Source organism: Periplaneta americana, chromosome 9, assembly GCF_040183065.1.
Source record: "Periplaneta americana isolate PAMFEO1 chromosome 9, P.americana_PAMFEO1_priV1, whole genome shotgun sequence".
NCBI lineage: Eukaryota > Metazoa > Arthropoda > Insecta > Blattodea > Blattidae > Periplaneta > Periplaneta americana.
Window position 1 is genome coordinate 125,043,133 of NC_091125.1, and position 16,603 is coordinate 125,059,735.

At 34.6% G+C, this 16,603-nt stretch overlaps 1 protein-coding gene across 1 annotated transcript in view; it reads right to left on the bottom strand.

The window, feature by feature from the left end:
• The window catches only part of CARPB (Carbonic anhydrase-related protein B), a 757,151-nt gene that overhangs the window by 334,145 nt on the left and 406,403 nt on the right, over nt 1–16,603 (bottom strand). Inside the window, exon 3 of the mRNA XM_069834212.1 lies at nt 82–218. Coding sequence (XP_069690313.1) covers nt 82–218 — 137 coding nt within the window. The remainder of the gene's footprint in view (nt 1–81; nt 219–16,603) is intronic.

Consider the following 16,603-nt stretch of genomic DNA (forward strand, 5'->3'; position numbering starts at 1 on the left):
TTATAAGTACTTTACAACTGAAAGAGTACTGATTTCTTTCAGCTGAAATCACATTTTTCGAAGACTCACGGAGACACTCACCCTGTGCTTGTCTATGTGCAGTAGTCTGAGGTTGGGGTCAAAGAGCAGCTTGCTGGGTTCGAGGTTGACAGGGGATTGTCTTCTGCCCTTGTTGCAGAGGCTCCATTCTGGGTTGATAAGGCCCCAAAACGCCGGTCCTGCAACAAATCATGGATAAGCCAACATGACAGTACTGACACATGGAGAGATTCTTTTGTTTTATTTGGGGAACGTAAAGAAGATTCACTGCTAGGTTTACTTTAAGGGACATTCACACAACTTATTTTTCAGTTCTTTCTTTCCAAATATCTGTTCCTTCGAAACGACAAATGTTTCATTTACTAGATTATTATGCCATCCTAATTTTAGCAGACAGAGAAGATGAACTATAAGGATTAGTATGCCTACACAGACTCGATGAAATTTGTAAACTATATAAGTTAAGCATCTTCATAGAAAAACACAAAAAGAATAGCCTTTATAGGAAATAAACTTGTAAGAACTAACATTTTATTGTCGTAAATAATAAGATAATAGAGAAATTACATTTAAACTTTGTAGGATGCGATGTTAGTTATAAATATGATCAAGATTTAAAGATAAAATTACAGAGGTACCAACTGTTGTGTGGAACAATAAGAAGAACTCTGAAAACTATACGAAGAGACATACAATTAAACTTTTATAATGTAATGACTGTACCATATCTCTCGAATGGAAGTGAATAATGGATTCACAGAAAAAGATATGAAAACTGAACCCAAACAACAGAAATGAAACTCCTTATGCCCGTCACATAGTGCACTAGAATAGATAAAATATCAAATACACAAATAAGAGTTGAACTGAATATATTTGTAGAGAATGATAAAAATTTACAATGCAGCAGAAATTGGAGAGCACGTTTGTATAGAATGGAAGAAACCCGTATCCCGAAAATGGTCTTTAGGTAAAAGTAGGCCTAATACCTAGAAAAAGTTGGCAATGAGACCACAACAGGCCGAGAGGCCTAATGCTTAACAGGAGGATGATGATGATTATTACATTAAACCATCGGCTTCCTGCCTCAGAGAAATTGGTTCAAGATCCTGTAGGTCTAAATGGAATTTGTGATGCACAAAGACTGCATTGGTCTTTAGACGATAAGCAACTTTTCTTAAGTATACATTAATCTGGTTATTGTTTTATAACAAATCTTAACATTTGCCTTCAAATTTAACGGTAAAAAAATAAATGGCTGTGTATTTATCATAGAATATATCTAACAGTCTTTATAAAATTCCTGGGCATTTGGCTGGGTTACCAAATAAAATATACTTTTTTTTAAACAGTTCCGTTAAGGGAAGACGTAGATCATAATGCAAGGTTACAATAATCAATAATATCTTATCATGTGCTGCACCTAGAACTAGGAAATTTTGCTTACTAATTTTTGTGTGGTAATGATATGAGATTTTTTCATATTTTTATTTGCATCAAACTGTAATTTTTTTTAATTTTCAAAAATAATATATAATGCATTTATATGCTTGTGTACCTTTTTTTTTATCGAAACTGATTTATGAGAGGACCTGAATTTTTTTTTCCTACATACGAGAACATAAATTTGACATATTTTACCTTTTCCATATTCCTCTCCTTGAATTTTTATTAAATTGTTAATTTCCTAAATAACATTTGCATTACAAATGACTCCTTCGCAATGCAAAAATAAAATACAGCATACTTCACAATTCTTTTTCAAGATATAATGAACCTACTTAATAAACGCTAGCATTCAAAGTTTCATTCAATTACCTTAAATGGTTCCTGGGAAAACGGTACATTAAGTATTGTAAAATGTAACTTACGGGAAAATGCGAACAAAGCCAAACACAGTTTTCAGTCCCTTAAACTCCTCATTTGCCTTAAAATTGTCCATATCCAGAAGGGACAAATTTGAACCACAAATTTTGAGGGAAGGTTCTTGAAACTATGTACTATTAAATTAGACAATAACTTTTTTTTTTGTGATTTTGTCCATTCTGATCTGTATGTCCCCTTATGTAGGCGTTCATTTCTTGTTTGCCATTTTCTTTCCAATATAAATATTAACCCTCCAGTAGTCACGTGGCATACAATAGTAATCCAGTCATATTTGTTACTGTGTCTTCTTCACGCAATCGTGCAGGAACTCGTTTACCTTCCTATAACATTGCGTCGCACACTTCCGATGTGTTCACATGCGCTTGAATATATTGGTTACAGTTTTGTTTTGCATTAGGTTTGATTGGATTACAGTTGTATGCCACACGACTACTGATGGGAGCTTTCTTTATCAATTAAGACTGAAATATTTATTTTATTACTGTATTATCTTATGGTGGTAATGACCGTGATACGTCCACTGCTGTGGAGTAACAGGCCCGGGTTCAAAACCTGGTTGGAACAAGTTAACTATACTTCGTTCCATAATGCCTGACAGCAGATGTAAACACTGCCTACAGAGGAGGAGGAAAGTATATTTGCTATTCAACCAATGGCACAGGTCTCATTTCATGCTTGACTTGAAGTTGGGAGGGATAGAAGGCTTCAGATAGCGCAACTTCAAGGTAAGCGTGGAATGAGACCTCTGTCATTGGTTCAATAGCAATTATACTTCTCTCGTCCTCTGTCGGCATTGTTTACGTCGCCTGTTAGACATTATGGAACGAAGTATAGTTGAGCTTTTTTCTATATTTTTCCCCAACCAATTGGAGCAGAATTACTAGGTAACTTTCAGCGTTGGACCTCGGACTCATTTCACCATCATAATTAAACTTCTCCTCTTTCATCACCATAATCACCATTATCATCATCATTATCTCCCTTTCTTTCTCATATTTCAGGCTTGCTCCGATATAGGGTCGCCACCGAACTTGAAATCGTGGTATGCGGTCATTAGTTGCTGGTAGTAGTACTATGTGCCATGGGAACAATAGAAAACAATGGGTGTGACCGGGACTCGGACCCGGATCGCCTGCGTGACTATCTGAAATTCTGACTATTCAGCCAGCGCAGAAGATGCTATATACTATAGTCCAGTCGCTCTTATTTCTGACACCCAATCACGTTGCAGGTCGGCTACATTTAAACGTGTTCGTCTTGTCATTCGCTGCTGATGTTGTTATGCACTTCCTAAGGCTCCATAAATAGTTAATATAATCGCCCGCCATTATGGTTCTTTCGTTCACGTTCACAGAAAGCATACGAAGACGTTATTTACCGCTCAATTATTTGCTCAATTACATTGCGTTTGATTTATTATCATAGAAGATACGACATGATAATATTTAACGGTGCGGCAAATAGATTCCTTGGCTGGTAGCTCCGCAACGAAAGAACAAAAATAGCGAATGATACTACCTACCTAGACTTTATAGAGCCGTCACTTCCTAAGGCGTAAGCAAACAGGAGTCACGCCGGAAATAACAGCGACGCGACTATACCATGTCATACAACAGACTTAGATTTCTTCTGTGTTTGCGTTTTGACGACGTTAGTAATGGGTTTGAATAGAAAGAGACTGACAAACTGGCAGCAATATGCAATGTATTTGCAACATTTGTGCAAAATTGACAGTGAGCATACACACCCAGTGAATATCCAACTACTGAGGAGTTGCTCGCATTTCTAGGACGATGTCCGTTTAAAATGTATATTCCAACCAAACCAGCGAAATATGGATTGATATTTTTGCAATAGTTGATAGACTACCTATAATCTTGAAATTTACGCGAGAACACAAACCGATGAGCCATTTCAGTAGATAAACAGTGTTTACGATGAACAGGAATACAGTACAGGAGTAGTTGTAATAATAAAATCATACCTACAATATAAGGCGTTTTAAACTACATAAAAGTAGGCTATACAGGGTGATTCACGAGGATTTACCGTCACTTACGAAGCTTATTTCCGAAGACATTCTAAGCAAAAAAAAAAAAGTCATATAAACATGTGTCCTAATCTCAATATTCTCAAAGTTGCACTAATTTGAAATTGTTTGCAAAATACTTTTTTTCTTTAGTTTTAAGGGTAAAAGAATATTGCAGATTAAGATTTAACTATTTAGGAGTATCATTTATATAATTGGCTAGTGTTCTGAAGATAAAAATGTGTTTTCAGTTGCTTTGTACAGATTTCGTGTTTCTATTTTTAACTAAAAATTACATCATTCTTACGCACTTGCCACAAAAATATTGTTACAAATCATACGATTTTAGGAACTCGATTCTTTACAGTTTAATTATGCATCCTAATGTACAGTCATGAAGAATTTGCAAGAGTGGCGTGATTTGTAAGAATTGTTGTGATAAATGCGTAAGAAAAGGTAATTTTGTAGTTAAAAATCCAAAAAAAAATTCTGTATGAAGTAACTATGGAATTCACAACACATATTTAGCTTCTGAATTCTTGCTAATTAAAGAAATGATACTCCTGAATAGTTCATTCTTTATCTGTAATATTCCTTTGCCCTTAAAACTCAAGAATAATTGTATTTTACGAACAATTTCAAATTAGTATAGCTCTGAAAATATTGAGACTAGGATAAATGTTTACTTAACATTTTTCGCTCAGAATGTCTTTGGAAATAAGCTCCGTAAGGGACGGTAAATTCTCGTGAATCACCCTGTATACGTGTATGAATCAAAATATTTCTGGTAATGGCTTACGACTTTCAAATATAATTACAAATACACATGGTGGTGTATTGAAAATTTATTTTGTGTTTCTAGTCATGTTTTAGTGATTAATTAGTATGGATTACTATTGTAATCCACGCGACTACTGGCGTATAAAAATATCACGAGTCTACTGAAAGGTTAATATAAAGTATGACAAGACTTGCAGTTTTTACCTGACATCATCTTTAGAATATGTATATCATTTTAAAAAAATTGCTAAATCGATTTTGTATGACAGCGATCTCTTCTTTCTTGAAATATGATTAAATTTTAACAACTATACAGTCTCTCACCTTCAGAGATCGCGTGACTCGTTTTTTTCTGTCCATGAGACTTAAAAATTAACTGTCACTTGGGTTTCATACACCTTCATTCTTTTCTTGTCAGAACGATCGTTTGTGCGTCTTTCATTTCTGCCACTGCTACCCTCCCCTTCCCTACTTACCCTCACTGCCCCTACGTCACGCCTTTTGTGTTTGTTGCACAGAAGCAGTCGTTATAATAAGATTTTCTTTATATTTTCAGCCTCTTTTATATATTTTTTGTTCTGTTTCTCTGCGGCTATTGTATTTCCTGCACTTGACACTAGAAAGCCTCCGCTTGCTTATTGCATTATCGCGTGCACGAATACTTTGCAAATTATACCGAGAAGTCAGCCTACTGTACAAAGACTATGCATTACGGCCGAGTTAGTCCAGTACCGGATGTCTAGCAACTGCTACATCCATCGGATATTTAGCTTTGCTTAAACTGTACAACCTACTCATTATTAATCATGACGAGAAAACAAACAACAAGGGAGCAATTAATCTTCTTTCTTGTACATCCTTTCCTATCAAGATGTCTAGGTATAAATGTTAGATTTATAACTTAATAATACAGGGACATCATTTTATTTTTACTAACATTTTTAATATTAACTATACCTCTGGATCAACGCCGTTTGCTACCCCTTTCCACGACTGGAGTTCGATGATACTGGCGTAATATAAGCCTTACAAACAAATCACTTTACTAGGTAAAGGAGAGAAGAAAAGTAGTTCATTTACGTAAACTAGGAAATATTGCACTTTTGACTTTGATCATTTTCATTAGGTTTTTGTTTAATTAAAATACAGTACAGTATTAACAATGAGTATTTTTACTCACGAACTGAGCTGTCCATGTGGATGTATCCATTATACAGTGTATATTATACTGTCTGCAGCACATTAGCGTACAATATAGAGAATGAAGTTAAATTGAAAAACAATCATAATATGGATATTTAAACACATTTTTAAAATGTGTTGTCGTTAATTTCTAATGTGCATATTATTGCACTACAGACTATTGTACCTAATCCCAATTACCAGTTTCGTTATTCGTACTAGTAACTCATGTTGAAATAATTATGTAAATTCAATCTTCACTTCTGCCCGATCCGAAAAGATAAAATTACTCAGACATACTATCTACTGTCCGTCCAAGTGGTTATGTTGTAGGGTCGTAGAAAGGGAGGAAATCACGTGACAGTTAATTACTTATCGAGGCCCTTTTATTTAAGTTATTTTAAACAGTTGTATAATATTACGTAGACGTCCAATTCCTAACAGAAATTAATGTTCTCAGAAAAGAGCTAAGACAGCCCATCCACTAGGTGGCGAATAAAAGCTGGTGGGGGAAACCGGGATACGACGTAGGCAAATGGACGACAGTATACTGGGGACAGAACATCTAGAAGCTTGGAGACGGTTACTTTTACTGTTCGACCACCCCCTCCTCCCGCACTAGCAGGTATACGGTATCAGTCAGCTGCAAAACATTTTCTGAACAGACGTTATTGTATTGTGAGAGCGCAGCTGGATCAGTGAAAGTAGATGGTCAACGTTTTCAGTTTGTAGTGCAACGAACAATTCTGCTGCGTGTGGGTTCTTCTGTAGTGACGTCACTGAAGCCTCTAGTTGTTCTGTCCCCGGTGTACCTGTGCGAATATAATTCAATATTGAAAGCTCTTTCGTCACTGGAAAACGCGAATATATTTTTGGAACGTAATGTTTACTATGACCGTAAGGCTACTATGACTGTATATGCGGTGTTGGATCTGTGTGGAGGACGGTTGAACTTCATTAGTAGAGAAGGGGTAGAAGGGAAGTACATTCAAAAACTCAGGTACATTAAAATTGAAGTAAAAATAAAATGATGTCCCTGTATTAATTTTACTGACATGATAGTACCGACAATCCGGTTAATAATCTTTAAGTAATGGTATTTCTGTCTAAGACTTATCAAATTTCATAAATTTATTTCAATTTAATTTTACGCGAAACGTTTTCGCTCACCAGTGGACATCTTCAGGTCTTATAAAAATTTGAGATAAATGAGTACATAAACAACACAAAAATAATTGCATGTGTGCTTGGCGTGTTTTACACGACTCATTTGTAATTTGTAAAGTGATTACAGCTGTAATAAATGAAGTAAGTTAACAAGATCGATGTAAAAATGAACAAGTTAAAAACAAAACTTCTTGTTTAAAAATTTTCTGAAATGTGTAACCTTTAAAACTGTCGACATTGGTTAAGAATGATGCAGTTATATTTCCATTATTTGTTAGTATTTTTTGACAATCGTTTATAAGTTAAAAATCAATTCCATTTTTAAAATACCATTTGGCAAACTCTTCGTAACTGCAGGCATCACAAGATCAGATCTCTAATCGCAACATGCCTTAAGTCCAATGGCTACACTACCTATGAAAAAGTCCATGGAATAGCGTATACCGGAAGTCTTCGGTGTATTGATATTATAACATTTAAACCTGGAGAGACAAAAGGTTACATTCTGGATCCGACCATTACATTCGGGATGCATCAGAATCAACCCGGGGAGGTTGATATAGAGAAAAGGGCAATTTATGAACCAACTAGCACTTATTACAAAACATCATATAAACTTAGGGATATAGAAGTCATCGGATTTATGGTGGGCGCTAGAGGGACCATAACAAAACAATTCGTCTCATTCTGTCATAAATATAGAGTCCTAACAACAACAATTAAGGAAATTTCTATGATAGTTTTGATAGCTGCAGAATTTACGGCTACATTTGTACTTCAAATTATAGTTGAATTTTCTCATTCTATTTTATTTTTTATCTGTATTTTCTTTTATTTTCCTACAAATTTTCATTATTGCAAAACATTACCTGCTGTAAATTTCAGTTTACTGTAAACAAACTTCTTGTAAGACATATTTAATGTCACACCTTAAATGTTACTGTTTAACATTCTTTGTCTTTATAATATGAATTTTTGTTTACCACCTGTGCTTATCTTAATGTTTGGATTTATATTAACGTTTTCGACACTCGGTGTATGTCATCTTCAGATATGGGGTCTATGTCATTGTGTGTTGTGAAGACCTAGCTTCTTAATTATGTTGTGGGTTGTTCACTTGTGTATGACCTTTCATGATTTCTTAATTTAGCTAAAATTACTATAAGCAGTGTGTGGTTGGTTGTTATGATTCTGTTATGGCCATGCGTGTAATTTTAGCTGATGTTGGAGTGTTCCTATGTGGTGCATGGCTGAGACTAGAATCTCAGTCTCAGCCATGCACCACATAGGAACACTCCAACATCAGCTAAAATTACACGCATGGCCATACTAGACAGCGGACTCAACAGAAAAATAGCTTGTATTATATACGCCTAAGTACTCAATAACAGCATCCACGATTCACAGTAGTCAACTTGAACAACATCAAAAACTCCAACATACAATACTATGGAAAATCAGTGAAAGTGCGTCAAAAAGACAGTTTTTACCAAGAACAGTACAAACAACCCAATTTTTAACGATATAACAGGCCAACACAGCCAACCATATATGTGATAAAAGTGATATAGTGTATACAGTGTTTTACAGTGTTTTTATAGTGTATATATTTTACTTGTTTATATTTATGTGTCATAATAATGGTTTTAACATAATTTTCTATTGTCCTATATGGGTTTTCACAAGATAGAATTTAACAGAATCATAACAACCAACCACACACTGCTTATAGTAATTTTAGCTAAATTAAGAAATCATGAAAGGTCATACACAAGTGAACAACCCACAACATAATTAAGAAGCTAGGTCTTCACAACACACAATGACATAGACCCCATATCTGAAGATGACACACACAGAGTGTCGAAAACGTTAATATAAATCCAAATATTAAGATAAGCACAGGTGGAAAACAAAAATTGATATTATAATACAGTGAGCTTATCGGCATCTCCAAAATGAAACTAATTCTTTGTCTTTGCCAACCTCATCAAGTTGAGGAAGATTACAATGGTTCTTAACTTGTAAACGATTGTCAACAAATACTAATAATGGAAATATATTCGCATCATTCTTACTGAATGTCGATAGTTTTAAAGGATGCATTTTGCAGTAAATTTTTCCACTAGATGTTTTAACACTGTTTTTACCTTTTTCATTTTTACATCGATCTTATTAACTTATTTTACTTATTATAGGTGTAATCACTTTACAAATTGCAAATATGTCATGTAAAACACGCGAAATGCACATGATATCATTTTGTGTTCTTTATGTACTCATAATAATTGAGGGGTGTTTAGCAAAAACGTCAGTTGTCCAAAAACATATTTGTGGGAATCTTGAAAAAACTTCACAACATCAACAATTATTCGCATTTCACGTATGAGCACACTTCTTAGTTATTGGATTATCTGTAGTATGTTGTTTACACATAATACATATTATTTGGGTAATTGAAGCAAAAACATTCTTTGGACAAATGAGATTTTTACTTGAAAAGTTCTACATTCACAATGCAGAATGCAAAATGCAACAAAACACACTAGCGCCTGCAGCTGTTACTCTGATACGATAGTGCTGCCAACACTGTGTAGATCAATGAAGCCTGGACAACTGACGTTCTTAAAAGAAATATTGTGGACTACTGGCGTTTTAACAGAAACAGAAATTTTTAGAAGCCATTCGACATTATACTATTGACGTTTTCAATGAACTGAATATATGTGTTCATGCATGTCTCACAAAATCATCAGATGGCCGCTCTAACTAAAATTACCAGATTTTGTACAACTGACGTTTTTGCTAAACACCCCTGAATTGTTAATTTAATTTCATGTTATATTCATAAGATCTGAAGATGCTACTAGTGAGCGAAAGCATTTGTCATTAAATTCAATTATATTAAATTTTTAACCGAACCAATACACCTCTAAATACAATATTGTTTGCTGATGATCAGGCTATATTTACAACTACAGAAGATGACCTCCAACGAGCTTTGTTTAAACTGAACTGCATCGCCAAAGAATATGATCTTCAGATATCTACTAAAAAGACTAAAGTGATGGGTTTTAAGGGAACAACGCCATTAAGAACAAAAATAATTATTAATAATGAAATCATAGAGCAAGTGAACTGTTTCAATTACCTAGGCTGCATGATATCATATGAACAAATTAACGACATAGATAGGAAGCTCTCTAAATTCCAGCAGTTAATTGGCACGATAAAAAGAACACTAAAGAAGAAAGTTAGGACTGACACAATTTTAAAATTTTACAAAACAATGGCGATTCCAACATTAACCTATGGATCCGAAACATGGTGTATGACAACTCAACAAATGAAGAGAATAGAAGCAGCTGAAATGAGACTGCTAAGGCCAATAGCAGGATATAGCTTATTGGACCACAAGCGAAATGAAGACATACGACAGGAACTAAATATGCCAAATATTATAGAAACTATCACAGAATATAGGAATAAATGGCATGAACATATATGTAGGATGGAACCAACTCGCATTCCATACCGACTACACCATTATAAACCCCAAGGGAGAAGACGAATCGGACGCCCTAGGAAACGCTGGAAAGACCAATTTTAATATTGCTATGGAGACGAAACGGGCCAATGGGCCCAAATCGTATTGTTGATGATGATGATGATATATTAAATTTATGAAATCTGATAAGCCTTAGACGGAAATACCATTACTTAAAAATTAATAATATTAAATTTAGCATTACATCTGACTGAGATACCGGCTGATATGTACTGTACATCTGTTATCGGCAATACATCTCACTTGACGATATGTGTCAGAAGAAGTACAATTAATTGTATACATCTGAAGTCTGATTAGTGTAATATGTTACTAGCCGGCGATGTATGCAATGGAGGGGGAAAGGAACTGACCATCCTACTCCATTATCTCCGGTATCTTGTTGGTGTCATGAGGTTCAAACCTATCTTCGTACAGTTGACTAAACGACAATATTTAGCATGTATATTGACGAAGTTAATAAAGAGTGGAGAGATGGTTTTAAGGATACTTAAACCGAAGGGAAATTTGCCTTTAGAGCTTAAAAATTACGATTTTCCGTTTTATTGTTTAAATTATTTAAGATTTAAAATAGCCCTCCAACAATTTTCATGTCTATCGAGCTATCAAATCACCTGTTACGGTTAGAAGAAATGGTATGTGCTTGATAGTTCCAAACTCTGAAACTAATTTTTCTCGAATTATATTTTTCGTAAATGTTCCCTTACTAAAAATGCCACTCTTTCAACAAATGATGTTGTAGATGAATGATTTTTGTGAATTTTCTTGAAATCGTGCTTAATAACATTCTCTCAGATCCAATATTTTATTTTGTAATATAATGTTATATAGGCCTACAGTACTTGCAATTATTTTTCTCAATTTTTATACGCGATTGCGATAAATGATTTTTCTCCTTTTTGAATTAATGGAATGGAAACCCATGAGAACAACTATTGTGTGTGAGAGCCGAATAAGTGTGTAGGCAAAATTCCAGACAAAAATTTTTAAATTTGTGGAAAGAGTAGTGATTTTAAAAAAATACCATTTTTATTTACAAAAATGTTAATAAGTCAAACATTTCTTTATGAAATAAGACTATTTGTGTACAACATGGTAAGTGTGTATATTTTCAGTTCTCTAGTTTGAATAGTTTAGAAAACTTAAATTTCATCCCTGCGTACCCTTAAAGAAGAAATTTTATTAAAAACATCGAATAGAAACTATCTCATTTATAGACGACGAAGTAATTTTTTAAGAAACTGAAGATAGACTTCATAGAGCAGGCAACAACGTCAGAGAAGTATTGGAGACTTTAAGTTAAATATTTCAACTGCTAACACAAACCTCATGGCATTTAGAGAATAAAATCATAAACTACGGTACATAAGATAGTTAGAACAGTGAATTAATTGAACAAGGCTCCAGTTTTAACTATCTAGGTTTTAATTTGCCATATTGTGCTCAATGAAATTTAAATATAAAATAGAACAAATTCAGACAAATTAATAGTCTAGGTTATACGAACAATAATGTAGGCTAAAAACCATAATAATGAAATTTTATAAAGTGATGGAAGTACCAATGACAGTTTATGGATGTGAAAATTAGGATATGAATAAAACTTGAAAATGAGAAATGGAATCCGCTGAAATGAGGCTCTTGAAATTCGTCACCTCAATGCAAGAACTAGGTAACTCAATTTTTCCTATTTTGAGATATTGCCTATTTACTTATTTATTGCACTAAGGAATATGTCTCGTTTTCTTTTACCTATTCGTAACATTGGAAAATAGATGTCGCTGGCATCGTTCGATCAGTTACCTAGTTCTTGCAATACATTCTGTGCGATTTTTGCTATGCTATAAAAGAGGTAACTAAAAAACGCAAATTTCGAGTTACCTAGTTCTTGCATTCAGGTGATGAATTGATAGCTGGATTTTTCTTTGATCAAAAGAGAAGCATAGACATCCAGAAGGAAATAATATATATATATATATATATAGTTTAAACACAACAATTTCGTCAAAAAATAAACTGATGTGAATATTTATTATAGGCTACTAATAATAAATTAATAACGACTACCGATAACATTATGAAACTAGAGACCTAGAAGATACAGAAATGTAGGCAGACCGAAAACAAAATGGCAGCACACATTTACATGAGGACGAAACACGCGATTAGGCTTAATGCTACAATAAAAAGAAGAATAAGATGATAAACGGAAGCTGACGTTTGGTATACGAAGTCGGTATGCAGCTGCATCTATACGTCAAACGACAAAGAAGACGGACAAGCCATCAAACACGACAGGAGATTTGAACTCCATACATATTAACAAAACCTCTCCTTACCTATATTTATTTACAGTAGTTGTTAATTTAAGTACGCTATAATAACTGTGATGTTATCTAAATCTGTGAACTTTGTAGTAGTGTGATAAAATCATATTTTGGCGAGATGAATCCAGGGTTCGCAATGGAATTATAGGACGATCCCCCGTAAAGACTACTATACCGGACAAGCTGGGAGTTATTTTCAAACACGATGCAACCAACATATCACAATTCATAATCAAATCACACACTATATCCAACTGGGGTAATATATGACCAACGCCAATAAAACTGTAAGAATAAATAGTGTGACAGCGACGTGAGAATCGAACTCACGACCAGCGTCCCGCAAGAAAGCAGATCGCACAGGCTCCACGGAACATTGAGTGACGTCGCGCGGTGGAGAGAAGAGAGAGGGTGTATTACGTGAACGCGACGAGTTTGCGCGCGCATCTGGTGCTGGTAGAGAGGAGAGGGCTCTGGATTTCTCTGGAGTGCCATCTCTAGAGATGCGTGGAACCTTCGAGGCTACGTCGCTGTGGTTATAAATTACGGACGCGAAGGAACGACAGCAGTTTGCAGTTTGCAGTTTCGAGTTTTAGAGTTTTCAGTTATTCAGTCAGTGAGTAAGCCAGAGCAAGCAAGCCAGACTGGTGTGCCGGAGTTCGACTCGAGTGTGCGTCCGCATCTGCGTCAGCATCCGAAGGCCTGAGTTCGAGTGCAGTGGACCGCAGTTGGAGGGACCTGAGTTCGAGTACAGTGGACCGCAGTTGGAGGGACCCGAGTTCGAGTACAGTGAACTGTCTCTGAAAGTCTGTGGTTCGAGATACTGTGAACTCGAGTGACTGAGATAGAAGAACTGTGAACTGAGAACTGGTAGTTCTGATTTGTAAATAGTGTTTTGTAAATATTAGTTAAGATTAACAGTTCATTGTTGTGCGTAATAGTCCAAGTAAATTGTCATTGCCGTCGGTGGAGTGCTATAACGAATACTGTGTTGAGTGAAGATCCAATTGTTGACGAGAGCGTTAAGGTGAATTGTAGAAAGGAATTATTGTTGTGACGAATAAATTACATTGTTGTTACTAATAAAATTCACAATAGGAACAGACATGGAAGTTATACATATTGAATCGAAAAATAAAAACTAAACAAACTAGAAAAATACTAAATATAGGCATACAGAAACACATGTCCAACATGACCTCAACACTCAACAGAATTTCAGAACGCTAACTCTTTCCGACATAACACTAACAATCACAAACACACCCCCATCTCGAACCAAACACTCCCCCTACAACAAACCGGAACAAAACACAAAACCTCATTAGAAGTTTGATAATGGTGTAAAGTTCCATGGAAACTAATCACTGAGATAAAATACGATATCATAATAGTTTCATTATTTAACACAGTAAAAATACAAAGTTGTTTACTTTACAAATTTAACTGGATTATTATTAGTCTATATTATTATGGTACATTATGTTACATTATGTTATGTTCTGTAATGTTATACGTATATTGTTATGCTATGTTGTGTATCATATCATATCATATCATATCATATCATATCATATCATATCATATCATATCATATCATATCATATCATATATCATATCATATTATATCACATCACATCACATTCCATACCTGTGGAATAACGGTTAGCGCGTCCGGCCGCGAAACCAGATGGCCTGGTTCGATTCCTGTTCGGGGCAAGTTACCTGGTTGAGGTTTTCCTGGAGTTTTCCCTCAACCCAATATGAGCAAATGCTGGGTAACTTTCGGTGCTGGACCCCGGACTCATTTCACCGGCATTATCACCTTCATCTCATTCAGACGCTAAATAACCTTAGATGTTGATAAAGCGTCGTAAAATAACCTACTAAAAATCATATATCACATCATACATCACATCACATCACATCATATCAAATTATGTCATGTCATATCATATCCTATCATATTATGTCATACCATATCATGTCATGTCATATCATACTGCGACGTTCTATTAAGTGATCTCAGCCATGATCTGACTAAAAAATTACAGCGTGTCCATAATGCCTGTGTTCGCTTTATATATAATATCCGTCTCTATGATCATATTTCACGGTCTGTCTTGGCTCAGGTTGCCTGACAGACGCAGTTTTCATTGCCTTTCACTTCGCTATCAGATTTTGCACACATCAATCACTGAATACCTTGCATCAGAATTTAATAATCTATCCACACATTATAATCTGTATACACGGACACGACACGACACTGTATTGTCAGTCCCTATCCACAGAATTTCCGTGCATTCTTCGTCTTTTACAATAGACACTATTTGTTCTTGGAATTCATTACCTACAAATGTTAGGGGCTGCCAGACCTTAAACGCTTTCAAGTCCAAAGTGAAACATCTTATTGAATTTTACAACGCATAGTGTCGTAGGATATATATTATAATTCACAATTGTAACTAATTTATAAAGTAATTATATCATTTAATTTATCATCTAGTTAAGTTCGATAATCCTCTGGCTTATGCATGTTTTTCTGTTTCGATCTTGTCTTAGGTACACTATAACTTTCTATTGTATTAACATTATATTAACACATATTTCCTTTTTTATGCTCTGGTTGAGGGTAAGAGAAGGCCTTACGGCCTTCACTCTAGCAGATAAATAAAGCATTATTATTATTATTATTATTATTATTACTATTATTATTATTACTATTATTATTATTATTATTATTATTATATCACATCATTATTATATTATATATTATATTATAGCTTATTATATTATTTTAAGCGTAGGTGAAGAATGAATAATGCTAGGATTGATTAGGAAGAGAAAAGAAATTGACTGCATCATTGACTAAAAATAATTTTGCTATTGAAAGATACTGAAAGGAATGGTGAAAGGGAGAAACGTTCGGGGGAGAAGAAGATATGAGATGATAGAAATCATTAAGATATTATAAAGATCGTATGCAAAGACTAAGATGAAGTGGAAAAGAAGGAAGAATGGAGAATGCTGGGTTTGCAGTGAAGGACTTACATTTAGGCCGACTACTATGAATGAATAAATGTTACAGGTATACATTATATTACAATTCATTACAGAATAATTTCATCCGTCATTTTGTATCTACAGTTAGATGCTTGAAAACAAAATGTATAGTGAAGTATACGTGGTTTTAACTCAAAATAGCTGAGACCACGCGAGTGGAAGGAACTGGCATCTTAATGCAGTAATGTCAATTGATGCCCATAAGAGTAAGCGCGCGCTTTAGAGCTCAGGAGAGCCTGAGCGCTTTACAGAGGAAAGGAAAGAAGTAGTATATGCAGCTTGGTCGAGCTATATTCAGGGACGGCTAGCATTGATTTAATAGATAAAGGGAAGAGAACTTATTAAAACTGTATCCATGTTAATTTTTAGATTTGCCTGAGAAGTATAAGTGCATTATAAGAATGTAACTTTTAATTTTAATGCTCATTTTTCACAAGTTTGATTTTTTTATTCAAAAGAAATATTTTCTCTACTTTTCGTATAGAAAAGGTACATTTTCAGGTATAGGCCTATTTATTTAGTAGCCTTACAGAATGTTTTCGTAAATCTAATATACCG